Source organism: Scylla paramamosain, chromosome 13 (genome assembly GCF_035594125.1).
Source record: "Scylla paramamosain isolate STU-SP2022 chromosome 13, ASM3559412v1, whole genome shotgun sequence".
In the NCBI taxonomy this organism is placed as follows: domain Eukaryota; kingdom Metazoa; phylum Arthropoda; class Malacostraca; order Decapoda; family Portunidae; genus Scylla; species Scylla paramamosain.
This window is the reverse complement of record NC_087163.1, coordinates 21,822,653-21,847,084: the sequence shown is the minus strand read 5'-3', so window position 1 is coordinate 21,847,084 and position 24,432 is coordinate 21,822,653. Positions and strand designations below refer to the sequence as shown.

At 42.9% G+C, this 24,432-nt stretch overlaps 1 protein-coding gene across 1 annotated transcript in view; it reads right to left on the bottom strand.

The window, feature by feature from the left end:
• LOC135106223 (uncharacterized) overlaps window positions 1-24,197 on the bottom strand; it is a 110,049-nt gene extending 85,852 nt beyond the window's left edge. The window contains exons 1-4 of the mRNA XM_064014995.1: window positions 23,997-24,197; window positions 17,621-17,800; window positions 13,989-14,282; window positions 10,013-10,128 (exon numbers count right to left, since the gene is read on the bottom strand). Coding sequence (XP_063871065.1) covers window positions 10,013-10,128; window positions 13,989-14,282; window positions 17,621-17,800; window positions 23,997-24,197 — 791 coding nt within the window. The remainder of the gene's footprint in view (window positions 1-10,012; window positions 10,129-13,988; window positions 14,283-17,620; window positions 17,801-23,996) is intronic.
• Between the last annotated feature and the right edge of the window lie 235 nt (window positions 24,198-24,432).

Genomic DNA, 24,432 nt, shown 5'->3' with positions numbered 1-24,432 from the left:
CACACACAACAGAATCCAATATACGTACAAGCCAACACACACACACACACACACACACACACACACACACACACACACACACACACACAAGGGGAGTAAAGAGCCCCAATACCACTACTCTCGACTAACCTTGTGAAAGCGAAGCAGTGACGAGGGAAGGGTGAACAGGAAACATCATTAATTAGCAAATGGATATACATGTGCACTACATTCCAAAGACAGGAAGAAATGAAGACACGAAGCATGAGTAATAAAGTGAAGAGAGAGAGAGAGAGAGAGAGAGAGAGAGAGAGAGAGAGAGAGAGAGAGAGAGAGAGAGAGAGAGAGAGAGAGAGAGAGAGAGAGAGAGAGAGAGAGAGAGAGTAAATTAATGCAGGAAGGAAGGAGGACGAAGGGATGTGAACCAGACTCACAAAGGGAGGGAAGGTACGCGAAAGGGAGAAGGATGATAATAGACGAGGAGGAAAGAGATAACACTGATAACGAGGAGGAGAAGAAGAAGATGAAGATGAAGAAGAAGAAGAAGAAGAAGAAAGAGAACAAGAACAAGACGAGAAAAATAAAAGGTAAAGATTTGGACAAGGAGGAGGAGGAGGAGGAGGAGGAGGAAACCTGAAAGAAACAAGCCTAAAAAGTTAATTATAAGAACCCAATCAGTCTTAGAGGTCACACTTCACTAATGGAACACGCGACTTTAGACCTTACGGGAATTAACACAGACAGACAGACAGACAGACAGACAGACAGACAGACAGACAGACAGACAGACAGACAGACAGACAGACAGACAGACAGGCGGACAGGCAGACAGACAGACTAACCCAATTATAACCACCCATTACGACATCCCTATCCCGCCTCGTTTTCTTCATAAAATTCCAAACACTTTTATTTTTTTTTTCAGTCTCCCATGTACATTTCCAGATTCCTTCAGATTATTTCGGGAGAAGTATCTGGATTTTTTCGGTAGTCATCAGATTTTTCGGGAGGATGGATGCTAATGTTGTGCGGAGAAAAAAAAAAAAGTGTGAATAAATGCCACGATTTTTACGAGCGACTTTTACGAGGCAATACGAAGGAGAGCCACTGGGTGAAGTTTAAGGTTCTGTTAGTGATCTTGTTTACAATGTGTGAGATAAGCTGAAAGAAGGAGGGAGGTAGGGAGGGAGGGAGGGAGGAGGAGAAGAGGGAGAAAAGGAAACTGATAAGAAAGGGAAACCGAACTTGTTAGGTTAGGTAGGAAACAAAGGAGAGAGAGAGAGAGAGAGAGAGAGAGAGAGAGAGAGAGAGAGAGAGAGAGAGAGAGAGAGAGAGAGAGAGAGAGAGAGAGAGAGAGAGAGAGAGAGAGAGAGAGAGAGAGAGAATGATAAAGAAAGGAACAAAAAAGGACAGTTACGTAAAAACAAAGGATGAATAGATGCGAAAATGATACGTCTATGATAAAAGATAAGAGAAAACAAAACATACAAAAAAAAAACTATACAGTAAAATAACAATACGAATAAAACAAATACAAATGAAAAATATACACACAAAAAAATGCAAAATAAAACACACCATGCATAAAAAAAAAAAAAAGCAGCAAATACACACACACAAAATATACATACAAATATAAACCAACACATGAAAACCCTTTAATAGAAGCGTCACTCAACATACAACAAATACACGAGTCCCCCTTTAAATGAGGCAAGAGAAAATTAGGGAATCAAAGAAAATGGTTCGTTGTTGCACACACACGCCTGAACCAGAGAGAGAGAGAGAGAGAGAGAGAGAGACTGAAGGGAAGAAATAAGGAACAGAAGAAGGAAGCGTTGAGTATAAGAAGAACTTGCAGAAAGAAAAATAATGAATGAATAAATTTAATGAGTGGGAGAGAAAAGATGTTAAGAATGAATAAGTAGAAGAAAGGAAAAGGAAGGAAGAAAGGAAGGAAGAAAGGATGGAAATAAGGAAGAAAAGAGAAAGAAAGAAATAAGAAAACAGAAATAGATGAAAAAAGAAAAAAACAAAAAGAAAAAAAATTAAAAAAGAGGAAAACAAAAAAGGAAACAAGAAAACGTAAAAAAGAAGGAAAATAAAAATAAATCAAAGAAAAGAAATAGAAAAGAAAGGAGAAAGGAGACGAAAAGAAGTAAGGAAGGAGGAAAGTAAGAGTAAGAAATGGCAAAAAGGAGAAAAAGAAGAAACGAGGTAAAACGAAAATATGAAAAAAAACGAAAAAAAAAGGAAGGAAGGAAGGAAGGAAGGAAGGAAGGAAGGAAGGAAGGAAGGAAGGAAGGAAGGAAGGAAGGAAGGAAGGAAGGAAGGAAGAAGGAAAGTAAGACAGTAAGAAAAGGAAAAAAAGGAGAAAAAGAAGAAACGAGGTAGAACGAAAAAAAATATATGAAAAAAACGAAAAAAAGGAAGGAAGGAAGGAAGGAAGGAAGGAAGGGAGCACCAGCCGTCACTCTCACCTAAACTTCCACCACATCTCGCCGCCCTAAACTTCCTCCATCAGCCGCCCTAAAGGAGGTCCTGCGCCGGCACCAGTTTTATCCTTCTATTTTTTTCCATCCTTCTCCTTCTGCGAGAGACAAGGACCTTCAGTTCCTTCGGTAAATTCTTTCGCCGGAGTGTTTTTCTCAAGGACACAGGTGGAGGAGGAGGAGGAGGAGGAGGAGGAGGAGGAGGAGGAGGAGGAGGAGGAGGAGGAGGAGGAGGAGGAAGAGGAGGAGGAGGAGGAGGAGGAGGAGAAATATTTTAAGAGCAGGTGGTGATGAGGATGATGCAGAGAGAGAGAGAGAGAGAGAGAGAGAGAGAGAGAGAGAGAGAGAGAGAGAGAGAGAGAGAGAGAGAGAGAGAGAGAGAGAGAGAGAGAGAGAGAGAGAGAGAGAGTCAAAACAAGATAAACTAACACTTAAAGGTCCATAAACTTAATGAACACCTCCCGTAACACCACCACTTACCCTCCTCCCTTCACCCGTAACACACATTCCTTCCTCCCCTCCCATAACAACTTGAATAAACCCTTCCTTACCCCCCATTACCATTAAACACCCCTTATCTTACCCTACCCTTCCTTTCTACACCCTTCTCTTCCTTATATCAACCCTTTATTTACTTTACTCGTTCCTTTCCTGTAGCGCCCCATTCCTTTACCGTACCATAGAATCCCATACCCTTCCTTATCCTTAACCTCTTCCTCTACTAATCTCCCTTTTCTTTAGCCTCCCCTATTTCCAACTAAAATTCTTTCCTCCACTCTTTCACCTTCCTTTCTCATAGTTCCCCCCATAGTACCCATGTCTCCTTCCTGCCTGCCCTCCCCCTCCGTCACCTGGCTCTCCCTCTCTCGCCCGCTGCACCACTAACCTAGTCACCAGTATTGATTCTCCGCTGGTTCCGTACACCTTACTGACCCAGTGGCAGCATCGATCCACACCATCCAAAACAACCAGTGACCCACCTCCACTTCTACCGTCACCACTACTCCCCCTCCACCCCCTCTCCTCCTCCTCCTCTTGATCCTCCTCCTCCTCCTCCTTTTCCTTCTCCCTTCAGGCTTCCAGACAATTTATATATGCACGGCAAGAGCTTCCTGGTAACCAAGTTTATTCTGATACGAGGATGTGAAGCAGGGTTGGTTAGGTAGGCAGGCAGGCTCGCTCTCTCTCTCTCTCTCTCTCTCTCTCTCTCTCTCTCTCTCTCTCTCTCTCTCTCTCTCTGACCGCCTGAGGAAGTAGTGTGCGTCTAAAAGCGATTACTTTATCTCTTACCTCTGAACTTAGTGAACTTTTTTTTTTTTATGTAGGAAGGACACTGGCCAAGGGCAACAAAAATCTAATAAAAAAAAAAATGCCCACTGAAATGCCAGTCCCATAAAAGGGTCAAAGCAGTGGTCAAAAATTGATGAATAAGTGTCTTGAAACCTCCCTCTTGAAGGAATTCAAGTCATAGGAAGGTGGAAATACAGAAGCAGACAGGGAGTTCCAGAGTTTACTTAGATTCCCTACTCGAAGTTTTACAGGAAAAATATATAATTGCATAGAAAATAAGTGTTTGAAGCCTGACATGTACTTTGGAATTCAAGAAGTAGTATTTGTGTTCTTTAAAAGGCGAAGCGATCTATTTTTAAAAAGCACAAACATTTAAGGAGAGAGAGAGAGAGAGAGAGAGAGAGAGAGAGAGAGAGAGAGAGAGAGAGAGAGAGAGAGAGAGAGAGAGAGAGAGAGAGAGAGAGAGAGAGAAAACGCAATCCCCTTGAAATTAAATATAGCTAAAACCACCACCCCCACCACCACCACCAGCTTCACCACCAGCTTCACCACCAGCACCACCAAAAAAGTGCAATCCCTCACCAAAGCAACCACATCCCCGCTGCTTCCTCCACACGTTCCTGTCACCTGCCACTCATCCATTCCTCTGCACCTCCCCGCCTTCATTCCCAGGCGTTGTTTTTCCCTCCGCGTCCGCTCCCTCGCCCCAATTACCCTTCATTACGAGCAGATAAATGGGCGGAGTAATGCCTGGCGGGTGTTGCGTGCAGTTTGTGGGCCGTTGGTTAAAATAATAAGCAGGGAATTTGCAAGTAAGAATATGCCTGCCGGCCCGAGCGATTACATGCAAAACAAGGCGGTGAGGAAAGCTTGATTAAAATTAGGGATTAAACTCTTCATTATCATCATCCCGTGCAGGTGTAGCATTAGCGTCAAATGAGAGACTTCTGATCTCATCTTGTGTTGTAAGGGATCAGTGCCTCGTTGGTGTTCGAAGTTCAGACAGACAGACGGACGGACAGACACGGCAGAGTTTAGGAATATGCATTAAAGTCAAATGAAGTGTTGTGTTGTGGTTAATATCTTTAGGCGTAATTGTTGTTAAATGTGCCTCGTTGGTGTTCAGAGTTTTGACAGACAGACAGACGGACAGGATGGATTTAAGTGACATGAATTATAGTAGTATCAGTTTGTGTTCTGATTTTAGTATCTTCATGTGTGCGTGTTGCAAGGTAGTTGTGCCTCGTGGGTGTTCGAGGCTGAGACACACAAACGGACAAGGCAGATTTTAGTAATTTATGAAAGTAAAATAATTCGCTGGATTCTGTTTAACTTTTTTCATGCGTACGATTTTAATACTCTTCATGATACGGGGAAAAACGCATAAATTATGAGGCTATCTGTTTTATTTACATTGAGAAGCTGGAAAACTTTTATATAATTAATGCAAAATCATGTGCTGTGAGGCATCTCATTTCCATGCTTACTTGATACATTGTATTATACAAAAGCGAGCTAAAAATTAATAAAAAAATATTATTTCTAATTTACTTAAGAACCAGTATTCTAATTGACAAAAACAAAAGCAAAATGTCCAACAATTTTAACATCACATCCTTCATAACAATGAAAAAAAAAAAAAAGGAAAATAAAAACTAGAAAAAAATCAATTATTTACAGAAACCACGAGGCATATACCTAATGAAAGCTGCATGAACAAAGCCAGCACTTTCCACACCAAGACAATATAACCCTCTTTCTGGTCCCAAACTACACATAATTTCCCTCTCAAAAAAAAAATAAATAAATAAATAAATAAAAATAAAAATTATAAAAATATAAAAAATAAACAACTAAATAAATAAAAACAATAACAAACCAAACACACAATTAAAACAAAAATACAAAAACCTTTATAACAAACCCAAACACAACTAAAACCCTCAATTCCCACAAAACACAAAACCAAACACTGAGAACACAAACTGGTACGTAACTAAACAGATTCACCCAACCCAGGCCACTTCCTGACCCTGTAAGACCCTCAACACGCCCTCGGGTACCTTAACTGGCCGGCCGCGGTACCTGTGGCTTTCGGGATTAATTAACCTGAGCCCTTACACTAGTACAGGTAAGGTGGGGGCGGTGTGGGTATGTCAGGGCGTGGAGTAATGTGTAGCAGGGAAGTGTTGAGAGGTGTTGGGAGGAGAAAGTGTAGATGGAGTAAGAGAAAGAACGAAGAGAGAAGACTGAGTGAAAATGGTGTAGGAAGTGTTTAGGAGGAGAAGGAGTGAGTAATACAAAGGAATAAAAAGGAATACAAAGGAAGTCCAAACAGCAACATACCCTGAGGTCCTTACCAGGCTGTTTGGGTAACCAGTCTACACTATTAATGATAGGCAGGAGAGTACAGAAAAATAATCATGTTTGAATGGAGAAAGGAAGGATAGGTGGACGAGTGAAAGGAAAGAGTAAGGGAAGAGTGGAAAAAAAAAAGGGCGTGGAAAGAGTATCGGGTGTAGGAAGTGTTGGTGGGTGGAGGAAGTAATGCAGTGTTTGGGAGGAGGAGGGAAGTGTGAGCGGACGAGTGAAGGAAGGACTAAGTGAGGAGAGAGAGGAAGGAAAGTGAAAAGGACAGACTAAGAGAGCAGTGAGAAACAGGAAACTGAATAAGGACTGAACGGAAAGAAATAAAGGATATCAGAACGGTAAGAGTAATAAAGGCAGCAGAGGAGGATTATGCAAGGAAGACAAAGGGAGGAACACTGAAAAGGGAAGATTTAGGGAGTGGAGTGGGACTTAACTAAAGAAAGAAGTGAGAAGAGGGAGAAGATTGAGAGAGAGAGAGAGAGAGAGAGAGAGAGAGAGAGAGAGAGAGAGAGAGAGAGAGAGAGAGAGAGAGAGAGAGAGAGAGAGGAAAATGTACTTTGTGTATGATAATGAAACAAAACAATAATGAAACAAAATAAGATAAAAAAAATATAGTTTTCATTCTTTTGTATTTACTTTCAATTCCGTCTACTTAATATTCTTTCTTTCTTCATTTCTTCGACTTCTTCCCTTCTTTTTACCCTCCTCCTCCTCCTCCTCCTCCTCCTCCTCCTCCTAAGGCTTTACCTCATTTTTCATTTTCTTTCTCCAGTGACCAAAACTTAAGTCAACTTTTCCTGCTTCCATAATCGATTCCCTTCTTTGCATTCTATACTTCTGAAGGGAGAACTTCTGCCCCTCTTCCTAATTAACCAAAAGAAGTCATCAAAGGGTAAAAAGAAAGTAGTAGCAGTAGTAGTAGCAATGGTGGTGGTGGTGGTGGTGGTGGTGGTGGTGGTGGTGGTAGTAGATGTTGCTGTTGTTGTTGTAGTGGTGGTGGTGGTGGTGGTTGCGGCGGTGGTATGTTTAGTAGAAGTAGTAGTAGTAGAAGTAGTAGTAGTAGTAGTAGTAGTAGTAGTAGTAGTAGTAGTAGTATTGGTAGTAGTAGTAGTAGTAGTAGTAGTAGTAGTAGTAGTAGTTGTTGTTGTTGTTGTTGTTGTTGTTGTTGTTGTTGTTGTTGTTGTTGTTGTTGTTGTTGTTGTTGTTGTTGTTGTTGTTGTTGCTGCTACTGCTGCTGCTGTAGTGGTAATAGCAAAAGCAGTAAAGATAACAAGACACTTTGAAGATAAGATACATACAAGGATTGAAGGGAAGATAAGAATAATAAAGCAGCTGATAAGACAAAGCAAAAAAGCATAAAAAACAGGAAATGTAAACCATATATAGGAAACAAGGAAAAAAGGAAAATGAACCGAAGTAAAATTAAACAATGAAACAAAAATAATTAAGCAACAAAACAAAACAGAGATAAAGTCACGGCAGAATGAGAAAAGAAAATAAGATTATTAGACTCGGTGACAAAAAAAAAAAAAAAGGTATTAATGAAGAAAGAAAAGAAGAGAAGGAAAATACTAAACTCTAAACAGCTCGTGAACTGGAGGCAAGGAAAAATTAATTACCGGGGAAAGAAAGCAGGTGAGGAGAGTTAAGGAGGAGGAGGAGGAGGAGGAGGAGGAGGAGGAGGAGGAGGAGGAGGAGGAGGAGGAGGGAGGGAGGAAAAAGAAAAATAGAGAGAGGAGCCTGAGCTGAAGTAGGATGCAGCGAAAACTTAAGAAAGAAAAGAGGATAATTAAGAGGGAAAAAAAGCATAACGGGGAGAGAGAGAGAGAGAGAGAGAGAGAGAGAGAGAGAGAGAGAGAGAGAGAGAGAGAGAGAGAGAGAGAGAGAGAGAGAGAGAGAGAGAGAGAGAGAGATAAACTAAACATGCAACTCTAAAGCAAAACATTCCTCCCCAATGCATTCTTCCATCATTATTCCGTCCACGTGAAAAACAAGGGAACCCAATCACATTCACCCAGTAATCTCCCAAACACACGAGTTCTCCCTGGAAATCCACGTCCCACTTTTTACGGTCAGTTACGTTTTCTTTCACGCCCCGAAACACTTCAAAGACGGATCCATAATACCCCCTGTAAATGGAAATACACAACTTACATCTTGTTAAAAATAGGTCGAGTAGTAACAATAACAGTGAAACGCGAAGAGAAACATTTAAAACATCTAAACGTCTGAAGGAGAACACGAGAGCATGAAATATAATATGCTACACTTACCGCCATCTGTTGGGCTTGACAAGAACTACCCAAGCTTGCCTCCGACACGTGCTGCCATCTAGCGGGAGTTACTGTAAATATCGATTGTCCTGCAGAGGCTCAGTCAACGCCTAGCTGGACTAACTAACCAACAAAAAGGACATGAACCAACGACACTTAAAGTCACAAGATAGAAAGGAACGTTGACTCTTTAAACCGGAAATAAAGAAGAGGGAGAATAAAGATGGGGATCAATGAGTTCTCCAAAAATTAATCTCTCCCTGACGACATCTGCAAACTCCTTACCCACTTGTTGCTCCATCCGACCACGTGTACAGCTCCCGGCCCCCAGCTTCTCCCACCCTCCCTCCCTCTCACACTCTCACTCTCCCGCTCTCCTTTCATTGCCGCAGCGGGAGGGAAACGGAAGAAGCAGGCGCACCTTTAGCCACCAAAGGGAAGCAACTCCGCGATATAAAAAGTGCTTTTACCCAAAATAAACCTAACATGGAGGACACTCGAAGCTAAAACTGACTTCCCCTTCACTAATACAGAACAAATAATGGAGGTATTCTTCTAAATTCCAGCCCGTACTCTGATTAGGTCAATTATCAAATTTGCATTAAAAGGGACCATGATTTCGAAAAAACATGGCGAGCTTTTTCAAAATATTCACGTTCCTCTGAGGCTGATCGGTAACCAATGACGCAAATTAGTGAATACATGCTATGTGTACCTGTGTTTTGTTCACCTGTATTACACCTGTTGTTTACCCCACCTGGGCAATTAGTCGGCAACACACCTGAGCCGCGCAGAACACACCACACCTCTATGGCCTCGATGCGCCACTCGGGAAAACAAATGCAAACTGGAGTCATTACAACAGCGAGCTCTTACTTCAATGCAGAGTCGATCCCGAATGAAGGATAAAACTACAATCATAATTTGCAGGAATGGACGGTGTTACGGATGGTCCGGCCGATGGATAGAGAGATTTGCAGGCCTAATGGAAACAAGCTTAATAGAGAGCAACACCAGTGAGTGAGCGTGCCAGCTGGGACGAGGAAAAAAGGGAAAAAAGGAATATTTATCTGCCAGCTGAAATTGATGTAGGTTATATGACTAAAACGGCTGTACGTGAGAGATCGATTGATAGATAGAATGATTGATGTAACTCTTTAACCACTACAGGAAAATGAGATCTTTGACAGGTATATATTAACAGGTGCATCAGTGAGGTCATATGGTGCCTGCTAGGGTTACGAGAGACCGCCACCTCTGCAGGATCAACCTCGCGACCTTCAGACCACAAGGAGCCACCCGGATGAATCAACAGGTGTAAGAAATAGATAAGAGAAACAAAGTATACTCATAGTCAGAAATCGATCAACAATCACCACACATTCACTTCAGCTATATTTGGACATCTCTCTCAAATTTAAATCTTAAGGCTTACGAAGAATCAGCTGTCCCGTTTCGTTAGATGACTGTCACCAGATTAGGGAGGTTAAAACTTAGAAAAAACACGAAAAATCAGCCAAACAATGTGGGAGTGAGTGCAGCAAATCACTCGAGTTCTGACGATGAATTTACTTACGGCCGCAGGAAAAAATGGCACTGGGTACTTACTTAGCAGCGATTCCTGTCGGCTGGATGCCCTGGACGTAGATGCCCAGCTCGCCTCGCTTCTCCGACCTGAGGCCCACCACGCTGAAGCCCAGACTGCTGCCCTCAGGCTTGAACAGCTGCAACACACACACACAAACACAGCGTCAGTCACCTCACCCCACCACCCGCCTCAGCAAGCGACGAGCATTGCAGCGGAAACCAAATAAAATGAAAAAGAATAATTTCAAAGCATTCATGTATATTCTAACTGAAGTGTTCATTCATTCACGGTGATGTGTTCAATAACCTTTTACACCTGGGAATGTAAGGTTATAAAAACACCTGTTCACTCTCTCCTAACAGGTAATAACACAAAATACCGTACATATATACATACGCGAATATAGTATGGAACATTAACAAGACCATTACAATATTTCAATGATAAAACACTCTTATGAACGCGCTATCGACCTACACACATGCTACTTCAATGTATAAAAAAAGAAAAAAGTGCTGTATAAAATTACGTGAGGTTGTAGAATAAAGTGAAGTCGTGCGGGGAACTCGAGAATGAATAGAAAACGAGATGGTGCAAAAGAACCCCGCCGGCCAAAAGTCTACGGTCTCGCCCAGCCACGTTTAAGTACCACACCTCGATCTCTCCTCTCTTCTCTTCTTTCACCGCCCTTCCTCTCCTCCTTCTCACTTTAATCATCCCCTCCACATGAAAAAAGTCTGAAAAGCCTCCAAGTTTCCTGGATACCGCCCAGAGATGTCTTATGAGAGAGAGAGAGAGAGAGAGAGAGAGAGAGAGAGAGAGAGAGAGAGAGAGAGAGAGAGAGAGAGAGAGAGAGAGAGAGAGAGAGAGAGAGAGAGAGAGAGAGAGAGAGAGAGAGAGAGAGAGAGAGAGAGAGAGAGAGAGAGAGAGAGAGAGAGAGAGAGAGAGGCGAGGTTCTTGAATACAAATGGAATCAAAGGTCTAGTCTCGTTCCTCACCCAGAACAAAAGAAGGTCTCACACACACACACACACACACACACACACACACACTAGCCTTAAAAAAGAAAAAAAAAAAAACACCACGTCGATTCCAAGAGAGGCTTTTACCGAACACAGGGCGATTCATACACGGACTGTCTTGCCTTCCCTCTAGGCGCGCACACACCATAAACGAGTCCCTTTATGACCGGACCTCGATTGGGAAGTATGTATATATTCACGAGTAGGGGCGAGTAGGAGTGAGCTTCGAAAGAGTAAAAGAGAAAGGAGACATTTTTACGGCCGTGTTTGTGGATGTAGCAGCGAGGGAGTGTGAAAAGCATGTTATTCTGGGGAGTTTTATTTACTGTTAGGCGTATAGTGTATGTATTTGGAGAGAAAACAGAGGGTGATGGATTTATGTTCAGTTTACATGGCAGTGGTGACAGGAGGCTGACGTGATAACAATAACAATGGTAATCCGTTTATAAATGAGGTAACATGGGTCTGATTAACGTACAGTGGGAGAAAATGGGATGATACATTTATATTTCATTAACACAGCAATGCCATGTTAATATGACAATAACAGTAACTATAACAATCCATACACAGCCTAAATAACAATAGCTAATACAATACACAATAATACAACAAAACGTACAGTATATTACCACTTAAATAAGACCAAGCTATAAAAAAGTACACCTAAATATTCCCCATCCGCCCAAAAAACAACAAAAAATAAATAGAAATAAAAAAAATTCTAAGACTGAACAAACCAACCAAAAAAAGCAAACAAAACATTTCCATTTCACAGTCACTGACGGGACAACAGTCACTGCCTCCAGCGATCACAGAACCCAAGGGCACTCCACCACACGCTGATCCCAAGGCTTCTCAGGTCCTCCGCGTTCAGGGTCAATAGAGGCGTGTATGGCTTGACTGCGAGGGGCGAGGAGGGCGTAACATCGCAGTGACTAAAGATGTGGGTCGACTTAAAGAGGGTTTTGAAAGACGTGGATTGGAATTCAGATGTTGCAGATGGCGAGCGGCAAGAGTTGGAGGTTTTGCAGTCAGGTGGAAGATCAGTGTAGGATTCCCAGTCAGGTGTGGATGTAATAACCGTATGGGCACTGCAGGGTGTATGGCATGTATAGGTGCTGCATGTCTGGCAGTCAAATGGATGAGTACTGCAGGCTTGTCTATCACGTGAAGGAGTACAGGAAGACTGCCGGTCAGGGATGTGTGTACTGCAGGTCAGGAGATCAGGTGTGTGGGTGGTGCAAGCTAGATCAGGTGTGTGGGTGGTGTAGGATGAGAATTCAGGAGTGTGGGTGCTGTAGGCTGGAAGATCAGGAGTGTGGGTGGTGTAGGATGAGAATTCAGGTGTGTGGGTGTTGTAGACTGGGAAATCAGGAGTGTGGGTGGTGTAGGATGAGAATTCAGGAGTGTGGGTGCTGTAGGCTGGGAGATCAGGAGTGTGGGTGGTGTAGGATGAGAATTCAGGTGTGTGGGTGTTGTATGCTGGGAAATCAAGAGTGTGGGTGGTGTAGGCTGGAGGATGAGCTGTGTGGCTGGTATAGGCTGGAGGATCAGCTGTGTGGGTGGTGTAGGCTGGAGAATCAGGTGTGTGGGTGGTGTAGAATGGGCAGTCAGATGTGTGGGTGGTGCAGGCCGGGAGATCACGTGTATGAGTTGTGTATGAGTCACGTGTGAATGAGTCTGGTGTGTGAGTGGTGCAGGCCGAGCAAACACTGCTGAATGACCTGCACAGCTGCCAATCAGGGACACAGGAACTGGAATCCGGCGAGTACTGTACTGAACCGTAAGGCGTCCAGTGAAGTGCTGAGTTGCTGAGCACCCACAATTCAGAGCCCAGGGTAAAGATCCCGTCAGCAGCACCGGCATGGGTGCGGGCGTTCATTTTAGACAGTTCAAACCTTCCTTTCTTTCTCCTCTTCCCACTTTCTAAGCATTCATACTTATAGTGACGATACAGATTAACGGTGAAGCAAATCCCACTGTAGGCGTACTCTAAGGTAAACCTCCTCACTCCCACTCCGGCTGGCTGCCATGAGGTGCTTGCCAATGGACGCCGAGACGCAGCGCCCTCTCTCGCCAAGGTAGTCTGAGAACTCCTTCACCAGATGCCTCCTCAGAATGTAGTCTTGGAATCGGCCAGTGAACCGAACATTCCTCTCGCAGAAGTCAATGAATAGCTCCTTGAAGTGGTATTTGATGGTGTATGTCCTGAAGCGGCGCAGCATGACGGCATCTTGAAGCTCCTCGGAGGTCATTGCTGTATTGCTGTGTGCGTTGTGTTCGCAGACGAAGGGACAAGCTCGATGAAGGACCATGAATGACTAAAGAACTGTGGCACTTTCCTCCACCTCCTCTGCTCAACTACAAACTCTCGCGTCCCCTGTTGTTAAGATATGCTGGTGTTTCAGGGACGTGTTGTCATCACTACAGAGCCACAAGGCTTCGCTAATAGGGTTTCATGTGTGTGTTTCCTTTGTTTATGTTGACTATTACTATCTTTTATATGGGAAGAAATGTGAAATCGGTAGCAAGTTATCAAGAAGTCTATTTCAAGAGAGAGAGAGAGAGAGAGAGAGAGAGAGAGAGAGAGAGAGAGAGAGAGAGAGAGAGAGAGAGAGAGAGAGAGAGAGAGAGAGAGAGAGAGAGAGAGAGAGAGAGAGAGAGAGAGAGAGAGAGAGAGAGAGAGAGAGAGAGAGAGAGAGAGAGAGAGAGAGAGAGAGAGAGTTACATGAATAGGGAGTAGAAAGATATCAAAATAAGTGGAGAAAGGAAGGAAGGAAGGAAGAAAAACTGAAGAAAACTAGAAGGAACAAAGAAACAAGGGAAATAAAGAAGGAAGGAATGAAGGAAATAAAACAAAGAAGGTATAAAAAATTTGAGAAAAGAAGGAAACCAGAAAGACGGAAACGAAACTAAAAGAAACCCCACCAAGAAATATGAAGGAATACCAGGAAGAAAGATAACAACTCACCTGAATATGGTGGACATCCCTGCCCTGCGCGGCCACGTGGATGGCCCTCTGCAGCTCCTGGTCAAGTGTAGCATTGGTGATTGACTTGGGTGGGTGGCCTTCGTCCTCATCAAGCTCCTCCACCTCCTCCTCCTTCTCCTCGTCCCCTTGCTCGTACTTCTCTTCCTGATCTTCCTTCTTCAGTTTCTTCTCCACCAACTCGTCCTCCACCTGCGCCTCCTCCTTGACGTGCACCAGTTCCTTCAGCTCTATGCTCTCCGCGGCCTTGCTGGGAACGACATCAGGGCCGTCGAGCTGCAGAATGAGCGTAAGAGAAGGGAGCGTCAGTAAGGAAGAGCGTGGAAAAGAAACAAGATGGAAAGAGACATAAAATCACTCACTACACTCCACCACACACACACACACACACACACACACACACACACACACACACACACACACACACACACACACACACACACATACAGAGAGAGAGAGTCACACGCCATGTCTCACGCTCTAATTCACGCCGGAAAATCAGGTTTCACCGCCAACACGCAGTCGACGTGTTTACAGAAAGAATCTAGTTCCAGGCCCCCGCGGCGCCCGGCTGGCAAACGCGGGCAAAATGTTGCTCATTACTTTTGAATTACTGAGCCAGAGAAGCGTAAGTTATGAATGCCTGTCGTGAAATAGACAGATAGACAGATAGATAGATAGATAGATAGATAGATAGATAGACAGATAAATAGGTGGATGGATAGACAGATAGGTATAGAGATGGGCAAAGCTAAAGAAACAGGATATAGATAGATAGATGGATAGATAGATAGATAGATAGATAGGCAAGTAGGTACGTAGATAAACAGATAGATAGATAGATAGATAACAGAAATCGAAAAAGATAGATAGATAGATACAAGGATAGATATACGTACAGACAGACAGACAGACAGACAGACAGACATAAAGACAGAAAGACAGACATAAATAAATAAATAAATAAATAAACAAACGTATATTCAATTACATGCAATACTCATAAATCCACGTCCACCATCGACAATTCTTGCTGGACATTAAATTTCCGTCAGGCGAATTGTAATGAACAGCAAACTGCAATCATGGGGCAATCATGGGTTAAAGAATCTCTCTCTCTCTCTCTCTCTCTCTCTCTCTCTCTCTCTCTCTCTCTCTCTCTCTCTCTCTCTCTCTCTCTCTCTCTCTCTCTCTCTCTCTCTCTCTCTCTCTCTCTCTGCAAATGACACAATAGACAAATCACAGCCAATAAAATCATAAATGACAGAAGCGAACATTGAGGTAAGGAGAAAAGTATATATGAGTTCTGAATACAGTAAACCACGCAGGCAAGGCTATAGTGATCCGTCTGTGTTAGGTTTCTCCTTGCCACACTCACATAATTACAGTGACGGGAGGCAAGACAGAGTGGCGCACTGGAGGAGGATGTGTTGTCTCAGCTGGTCAGGGAAAGACCTCGCGGGGATTACTGCAGCACCTAAATACTTGTACCTTACTCCTCCATAGAAAAAAGACCTTATCACTGATTTGTATGTAATTTCCTTCAATATTTGTCCTAATTTTCCCTTCCATTATCTTCGTGTTCTTATTACTGAGCTGTAAATCATTCTTTTCTATATCCTTTCCGTCTTTTCCTCTTATTCCCTTTCTTTCTCTCTATATCCTTCCTAACTATTCCTTCCATTCCCTTGCTCTCCTTGCCAATGCCATTCCATCCACTATCCTTCCTAACTTTTCTCTCCTTTTCATGAGCTTCCTAACTTCTCCTTCCATACTCATTCTATCCTTACCATATTCCTACTCACATCCTTCCTCACTTCCCCTCCCATATCCTTCTTGTCCCTAAAACTGAACTATGAACGTTGCCCATTCATGTCCTTCCTAACATCCCTATAGTTCATATATTCCCTATTGATATTACTATGTACAAATTTTTCTTTCCTACTGAACTAAGGTATTTCGCCTCTCATATCCTCCCTGGCCTTCCTTTCGCATCCTAACCATACCACTTAAGCGCAAATCCTTCCTTCCCACATACTTCCTAACCCTCTCTATCACATCCTTCCAAATCCTTCCATGCATATCCTTCGTAACCAACCTTCCATCCATTCTTTCTAACCTTGCCATTAAGCTGTATATCCTTCCTTCTTCGCATGCTTCCCAACCCTCCATCTCAATCCTTCCTAGCCACATAATTTCTAACACTACCATTCAACTTAAACACCTTCCCTCCACATCCAATCTCTCAAAAAACACGTCCACCTCCATCACTGACTAAGGAACTCTGGAATATAACACAAGGGAGCTACAAAAGAACCTCCTGCCTGGATCTGAAGCACTGTTAGGAAGAGAAAAAATCCGAGGAGATGAAAATAAGCTGTACCAACACCCACTACACTCACAAAGCCCGTCACCCACCCTGCACCTCACAGCGCCCGGCAGCCTCCAGGACTAAGCTAACCTCATCGCAGAAACTCGCGTCTACAAGTCCAAACAAAAGAGTTAATATATGAACTTGTGGTCTGAAGCAAGAACACACACGGAGGAGCTAAGTAAACAGACGCGGGCCAGTTGAAGAGCAAAATGCGCTTCCAAAATATGAACGAAGAATTTCATATGTGAGCTCTTGAGTATTAAAAAGATAAATAAATAAAATGCAAAAAGAAAAAAACATGGGCACTGAATAACTAAACAACAAAATCCGCTTCCGAAACATGAAGGAAGAATGTCAAATATGAAACCTTGACTGAACAGAGACAAGAGCGAGACAGAAAAATACAATCACCATACACAAAACAAACAAAAAAAACAAAAAAACAGAGAATTCACGAAACAAGAAAGGAAAAAAAAAGCCTGAACACGTAAAAGAAAAAAAGACATGAGAGAAATAAAAGCAACCAGACACAGAACAGCTAAAGAATGAAACAGGGAAACCAAATAACAAAGGCAAAGTCGTTACAAAGGCAAATCCCACAGTCTAGTACAGCTTATAGTCTACAGTCTACAGTCAGTCCACTGCAACAAAAGGCCGCAGCAGAGTAAGACACGGAAACAGGCAGCAGACACGTTCAGCACACGCATGCCAACACTTACACAAGAATACACACGACGCTTTTATATCTGTTGACGTTCCTTTCACGACATTCGGATAAAGATGAAAAAAAAAAGAAAAAAAAGGATTGCATGATGAGAGACAATGAGGATAAAAGTGAAAATGTGACAAGAGAAAAGAACAACTGTCAATAGTAAAGCATCACAGCAGATACAAATTCAACATCCACACAATGAATAATGAAGATGCACATTAATATATAAACTAATAACAACATAATATTAACATTCACACAGACGCTACGACTAACTTCCAAACACCTGCCACTTACAATAACATAACACTAATACTAACATTAACATTCCAGTATTAAAATCAACACAAATACCCCAAACAAACAAACCGCACTAACCGAACCACAAGCACCAAACACAAACACACCAAACACTCTAACAACACTAACACAAACATCTCAATACGAAACTAAATACAAACTAATACAAATACTAACACACCAAACACGCGCAACACCACCTTAATGACCTGCGTGACCTTCACTGACCTGAGTGATGAGTGCAGTCTTGGTGGTGGCGGCGGGGGCGGGATAGGCGGCGGCAGGGGCGAAGTGGAGGGGGTCCTGCGCAACACGAAGGACCAGCCTGCCGTCCTCCGTGATGTCAAAGTCACGAGGGACGATGGACGGGTGCTGCAACACCTGCTTCTTCAGTTCCTTCAGTGAATCCTGCAACACAATGAGAGGACACACGATTATGAGGCATCTAGTGAGCGAATCCTGCAACACAATAAAAGGACACGATTATGATCAGATACTTCAACGAATCCTGCAATACAATAAGACAACACACGATTATGATACGTGTAGTGAGCGAAATTGTGCGCCACCTATTGTTTGTAATGTGCAGTGAGAAAAAAAGAAGAAAAAGAAGAACAAGAACAAGAACAAAACAAGTACAATAATAACAAGAAGAAATAAAGAAAGAAAGAAAAGCACTCGAGAAAGAAACAAGAAAAAGAAAAAAGATAACAAGGAGGCAGTAAGAAGCAGGATGAGAGAATAAAAAAAAAAAAATCTTTCGCATGACATGAAACGCGCGGGAGAAAGTTAACGCAGTGTGACCGAGGCGAGGACCAGGAAGTGTGCATGATATGAGAAAAAAAAAAAAAGTAATCCCACATAAACTGTCGAAGAGTAAAAGGGGCAGTGGCAGGTAAGACACAAAGATACAACACCTATACACACACACACACACACACACACACACACACACACACACACACACACACACACACACACACACACACACACACACACACACACACACACACACACACACACAGCCTTTATTCACTAACCTTCAGAACTAGCCCCGTAAATTCAACTCTTTAAAACAACTCTGCTGAATTTACTCAAACTCTCTTTACTGTATTTACAATGTAGTCACAATCTCTATGACAAGATCAAGTTAGATTTCTAAGTTTACCTGGACCTTACCTTACTTAACCTTACCTTTCATTGCCTCACTTAAACGAACTCATTATCTTCGTATTCTAACTTACAATACATTCATTTCTTTAAGTTCATGTTACCTAAGGATTTGAAGACATTAACTTAACCCTGACTTGCCTAACTTCACTTTTCTTCACTTAAATCAACTTCTTACCTTTGGATTTTAATTTATTGTATACATCTCCTCTATATTCATCTCATCTATGGATTTTAAGTTTTATATTATCCTTTCTGCAATTATTGTAGTCTAATAATTATTCTTTTTTCGTAATTCCCTACACATTTCTTACTTTTAACAATTTTCTTCACTTTCCTATTCTTACTCTTCCCACTCGTAATTTTCTCATGAATTCCTCATTTTTTAACACTGATTTTTACTTCCTCTTTTCTTTAGCACATTCATCAGCATTAATACTCTGCTTCTTTCCCTTCTTTATTCTCATTTCTGCCTCTTTTTCGTTGCTTTCTTCTGTCTAATGTCCTGCAGCTATTGTATCTCTCTCTCTCTCTCTCTCTCTCTCTCTCTCTCTCTCTCTCTCTCTCTCTCTCTCTCTCTCTCTCTCTCTCTCTCTCTCTCTCTCTCTCTCTCTCTCTCTCTCCTATTTTTTTCTTATTTTTACTCTCTTCCTACTCTCTCTTCTGTTTGTTTGTTTGTTTGCTTTTTCTTGTGTCATGTTCTCCACCTTTCCTACTCTATCATCTTTTCGTATCTCCTCTCATTCATTCTCTTCCTTTCCTTCTTCCTCTTATTTATTTTATTAACGCTTTCCATCTTCTATCCTCTAATATTTCCAATCTTCTCTCCTTCCCTCTCCTTCCACTCATCATCTTCCCCTTTCTATCTATTCCCTCTCCCCTTGCATACCTCCAAATCTCTCCCTCTCTCTTTTCTCTCCCCTCCTTTATCTCTCCTCCTCTCCCTCATTCTCCTATCTCTTTCTCTCCCCTCGCATATTCCAAATGACCTCTCCCTCTCCTTCTATGTCCTTTACTTTTTCTTACCTAACCTCATCATTCCTATCTTCTTCATCTTCCTATCTCATTTTGGCTCTCCCTCTTCCTCCTTTCCCTTACCTCACCCTCTCCTCCTCTCTCCTTATTTACTTTTCTTACTTAACCTGATCACCCCTATCTCCTTCCTCTCCCTCCTCCCTCGTTCCTTACCTCACCCCATTTCTCCTCTGTTTCATCTCATCTCTACTCCCTCTCATCCCTCTATCTCTCTCTCCCTCTCCCTTCTTCCTTGCCTCGCCTCATTTTTTTTTTCATCCTTCCTCTTCTCCTATCCTCTAAGTACAACGAAATGGGATACGATTAAGTTCACAGCTACTTAAGTGATTCATTTGCCGTATAATTTGTCTAATGTGTGTGTGTGTGTGTGTGTGTGTGTGTGTGTGTGTGTGTGTGTGTGTGTGTGTGTGTGTGTGTGTGTGTGTGTGTGTGTGTGTGTGTGTGTGTGTGTGTGTGTGTGTGTGTGTGTGTAGATGGATGATTCTGAGATACTTTATATAACCGCGTAATGAAGATGCTGAGAGAGAGAGAGAGAGAGAGAGAGAGAGAGAGAGAGAGAGAGAGAGAGAGAGAGAGAGAGAGAGAGAGAGAGAGAGAGAGAGAGAGAGAGAGAGAGAGAGAGAGAGAGAGAGAGAGAGAAAAATTGTTGTGATGATACACCACGAGAAAATTGGGTGAAGAAAATACAAGACAAGTGGAGAAGAGAGATGAATGAGGATGACGTGATGAAGGTGGAGGGGATGAATGTGAAGGATGTGGAAGAGGAGAGTAAGAGATAACAAACATGTGGAGTGGTGCAGGTGGAGACGATGTGGAAGTGACACTAAACAAAGAAGAAAAAAGGAAAATAAAACACGAAAGAACTTGAGGGAAAGGAGATGAAAAATAGACGAAACAAACGTAGCAAATTATAAGGAAGAAAACGGAGAAAGGAGGAAAGGAAGGAAACAAAAAGAAAAGAGGAAACGAAATAGAAAAAAAAACAGGAGAAAAACAGGAGAGAAACAGGTGGAAGGGAATAAAATCGGACTAAAGGGATGGGAAGGATAAGTGGAGTGAAGAAAAGGAAGCAGAGAAGAAAGAGAAGCAAGGAAGAGAAGAGGGAAAGAACGAATAGGATCAAGCGGAATAGGAAAAAAAGGAGGAGAGGTGAAAGAAAAGGAGAAAAAAAAAGGATTAAGGGAACAGGAAAAGAAATTACGAAAATGGAGGACAAAGAGACAAAAACAGACAGGGGACGAAAGAAATAGGATTAAAAGAACGAAGAAGGAAAGAAGGAAAGGACGAACAAGCAAAGAAAGGATAAAAAAAAGGGTTAAGAGAAAAGGAGAGGGAATGAAGGAAGGGAAAGAAAAGGGAAATAAGAAGAGGCAAGAAAAAGGGTGAAGAGAACAGGAGACGAATGAAAGATAGGAAGAAAGAAATGGAAGAAAAGAGTGAAGGGAAATGGAGAGGGAATGAAAGAAAGGAAGAACAAAAACAAGACGCAAGGAATGAACGATAAAAGGTTAAATGAAAATAAAGCAGGAAAGAAGGAAGGGAACGGAAGAAAGAATAAAGAAAGGGAGGGACAAGAAAAAAGTGAAGAGAACGAGAGAGGAAATGAAAGAAAACGAAAGAAAGAAGGAAAACAAGAACATACGAAAGAGAACAAAGGGAACACGAGAGGGATGAAGAAAAAGGGAAGGACAAAGAAGGCAAGAAGGAACAAAAACATGAAAAGAAAGAAAGAATGAAGAATGAAAGCGTGGGAAGAAATAAAGACAAGGAAAGTACGAAGAAGAAAAAAAAATGAAAGGAACAGGAGCAGGGATGAAGAAAGAGGACAAAGAGGGCAGAGAATGGAAGAAAAGAGAAGGGAATAAGTGAAGGGATGAAGAAAGGAAGGACAAGGAGGGCAAGAAGTGGGGAAGAGGGAGGGGAAGGAGGACAAGACGAGGCCATCATAAACTTGAACTAATGTCCTTCATGGCGACCTGAGCAACGTTGGCACGCAATCTGGCTGAACCAAGGCCCTCCTCCTCCTCCTCCTCCTCCTCCTCCTCCTCCTCCTCTTCCCATTTGCTTCTCCCTTCATTCCTCCCTGCTTCCCTCATCTACTCCGTCCCTCATCTCCTTTATCCTCCCCACTCCCTTATTGTTCTCTCTTCCCCCTTCTCCTTTTTATCCTTCCTTTCTTTCTAACTCCCAGAAATTCTACCTTCCCCATCTTTATCAATTCCTCTTCTCTCTCCCTTCCTTTCCATCACTTCTCCCTCACCCTTCCCTTCCCTTCCCTATATATCATCAAAGGCTAACTCTCTCTCTCTCTCTCTCTCTCTCTCTCTCTCTCTCTCTCTCTCTCTCTCTCTCTCTCTCTCTCTCTCTCTCTCTCTCTCTCTCTCTCTCTCCCAGAGGCGACACGGGCAAGAAAAAGAAGAGAAAGGAAAAAGAATGAGGGAGGGAAAGAGAATGGCTTCCAGAAACGAAGATAAATATTGGAGAAAAGAAAGGAAGGGAAGACGAAGAAACTGAGAGAGGCATTACTGGGAAGAAAGATGAGAAGAGGGAAGAAAGGAAGAAAGGAAGAAGAGTTGGAGGAAGAGAGTCAGTGCGGGAGGGAAATGGAGGAAAAAGAAGTTGAAATGAATGAAAGAGCGTAAGAAAAACTGTGTGTGTGAGAGAGAGAGAGAGAGAGAGAGAGAGAGAGAGAGAGAGAGAGAGAGAGAGAGAGAGAGAGAGAGAGAGAAAGCAATAAGTATCTCCCTCACACACTCCTTTCCACCTGTCTCTTCCCGCATTTCACAAGACTCTCTCTCTCTCTCTCTCTCTCTCTCTCTCTCTCTCTCTCTCTCTCTCTCTCTCTCTCTCTCTCTCTCTCTCTCTCTCTCATCCACACCCCTAACTTGAAGAAAAAGAGAGAGAGAGAGAGGTGGGGAGGAGGGGTGGATAAGAAACAAACAACATACGTACATCAAACTTAAGGTCACGTGACAGATGATCCGGATTTGCGGCGGCTCGGTAATTGCCTGCCGCGCTTCCCTCGTTCAAGGTGAAGATTAAAAAGAAAAAAAAAACTTCTCATCCTGCAAGTGACAGTAAACTATGACGTCATCCAAACTTCGCGCGGCTGTTGATCACTCACTCCGGAGATTGGAGGAGGAAGAGGAGGAGGAGGAGGAGGAGGAGGAGGAGGAGGAGGAGGAGGAGGAGGAGGAGAAATACAAAGGAATACGAAGGAAGTCCAAACAGCAACAGACCCTGAGATTCTTACTAGGCTGTTTGGGTAACTATTCTACTCTATTAGTGAGAAAGGATAGCAAGATGAGGAGGAGGAGGAGGCGGAGGAGGAGGAGGAGGAGGAGGAGGAGGAGGAGGAGGAGGAGGAGGAGGAGGAGGAGGAGAGAAAGTCAAGGAATGAGAACGAAGGAATGTGAAAAGATCAAGGAAATGAATTGGAAGACTGTAATGGTACGACAAATCTCTCTCTCTCTCTCTCTCTCTCTCTCTCTCTCTCTCTCTCTCTCTCTCTCTCTCTCTCTCTCTCTCTCTCTCTCTCTCTCTCTCTCTCTCTCTCTCTCTCTCTCTCTCTCTCTCTCTCTCTCTCTCTCTCTCTCTCACTGAATAACGGGGCGAGGAAGTCGAGGAAAAGTGCTTCTCACTCAATCCTCTTTCGATGAAGTGAAAGTTTTATTAGTTAACTTAGGTAAGCTTAGCCTTCACTTTAACCTCCTCTCCCCCCACCCCCTCTCTCTCTCTCTCTCTCTCTCTCTCTCTCTCTCTCTCTCTCTCTCTCTCTCTCTCTCTCTCTCTCTCTCTCTCTCTCTCTCTCTCTCTCTCTCTCTCTCTCCACACGCCTGGCCACTCATCTGTCTCTTCTCTTTCCTCAGAAGCACACCTGCACACTCTCACACTCACACCTCCCTGCCCACTTGTCTCTCCTCTGTCTCTCTACAAGCACACGCCTGCGTACCCTTTCCCTCACACCTGCCTGCTCATATCTCTCATTCTCCATCTTCTCTATAAACAAACACACCTGAACATCACATTTTCTCTTTCACACATACCTCACCTGTCTTTCCTCCTCTCTATTTCTCCACACACACACACACACACACACACACACACACACACACACACACACACACACACACACACACACACACACACACACAGACACACAGAGGCACCTTCACACCTGTCTTTCCTAATCCCTCAAGGCACAAACACACTTCCACAGCTTCCCTCTCTTCATATCTATCTGCTTACTTGTCTCATCATCTCTACAAACACACCACACCTCTTCACCTTCCCCATTCTCTCTCCCTCCCTCCCTCCCTCTCTCTCTCTCTCCTTCATAAATTCTCCTCACCTTTCCCTCTCCACGCCTGCCTGCCTGCCCACCTGTCCCGCCACTCACCTGTATAATAACGATGCCCCTAAAGACGGGACTCTCAAGGACGGAGATGAGCGTGTTGAGGTCATTACTACACTGGTCAGACAGCCTCGTGTCCTCGGATTCCTTGATGGAGCGTTGAATCCGCTCCAGGAGGGACAACGCCGCCGAGGTGTCTGTGGAGGGAGGAAAGGATATATCAGAACAAAAATAAAATAAATACATAAATAAAAAAAAATAAAATAAAAAGCATGGGAAAAATAAGTTAAGTTGTAAGGTTAAGTTAGGTTACGTTACGTTAGGTTAGGTTAGGTTAGGTTAAGTTAGGTTAGGTTAGGTTAGGTTAGATTAGGTTAGGTTAGGTTAGGTTAAGTTAGGTTAAATTAGATTAGATTAGGTTAGATAAGATTAGATTAGATTAGATTAGATTAGGTTAGGTTAGGTTAGATTAGATTAGATT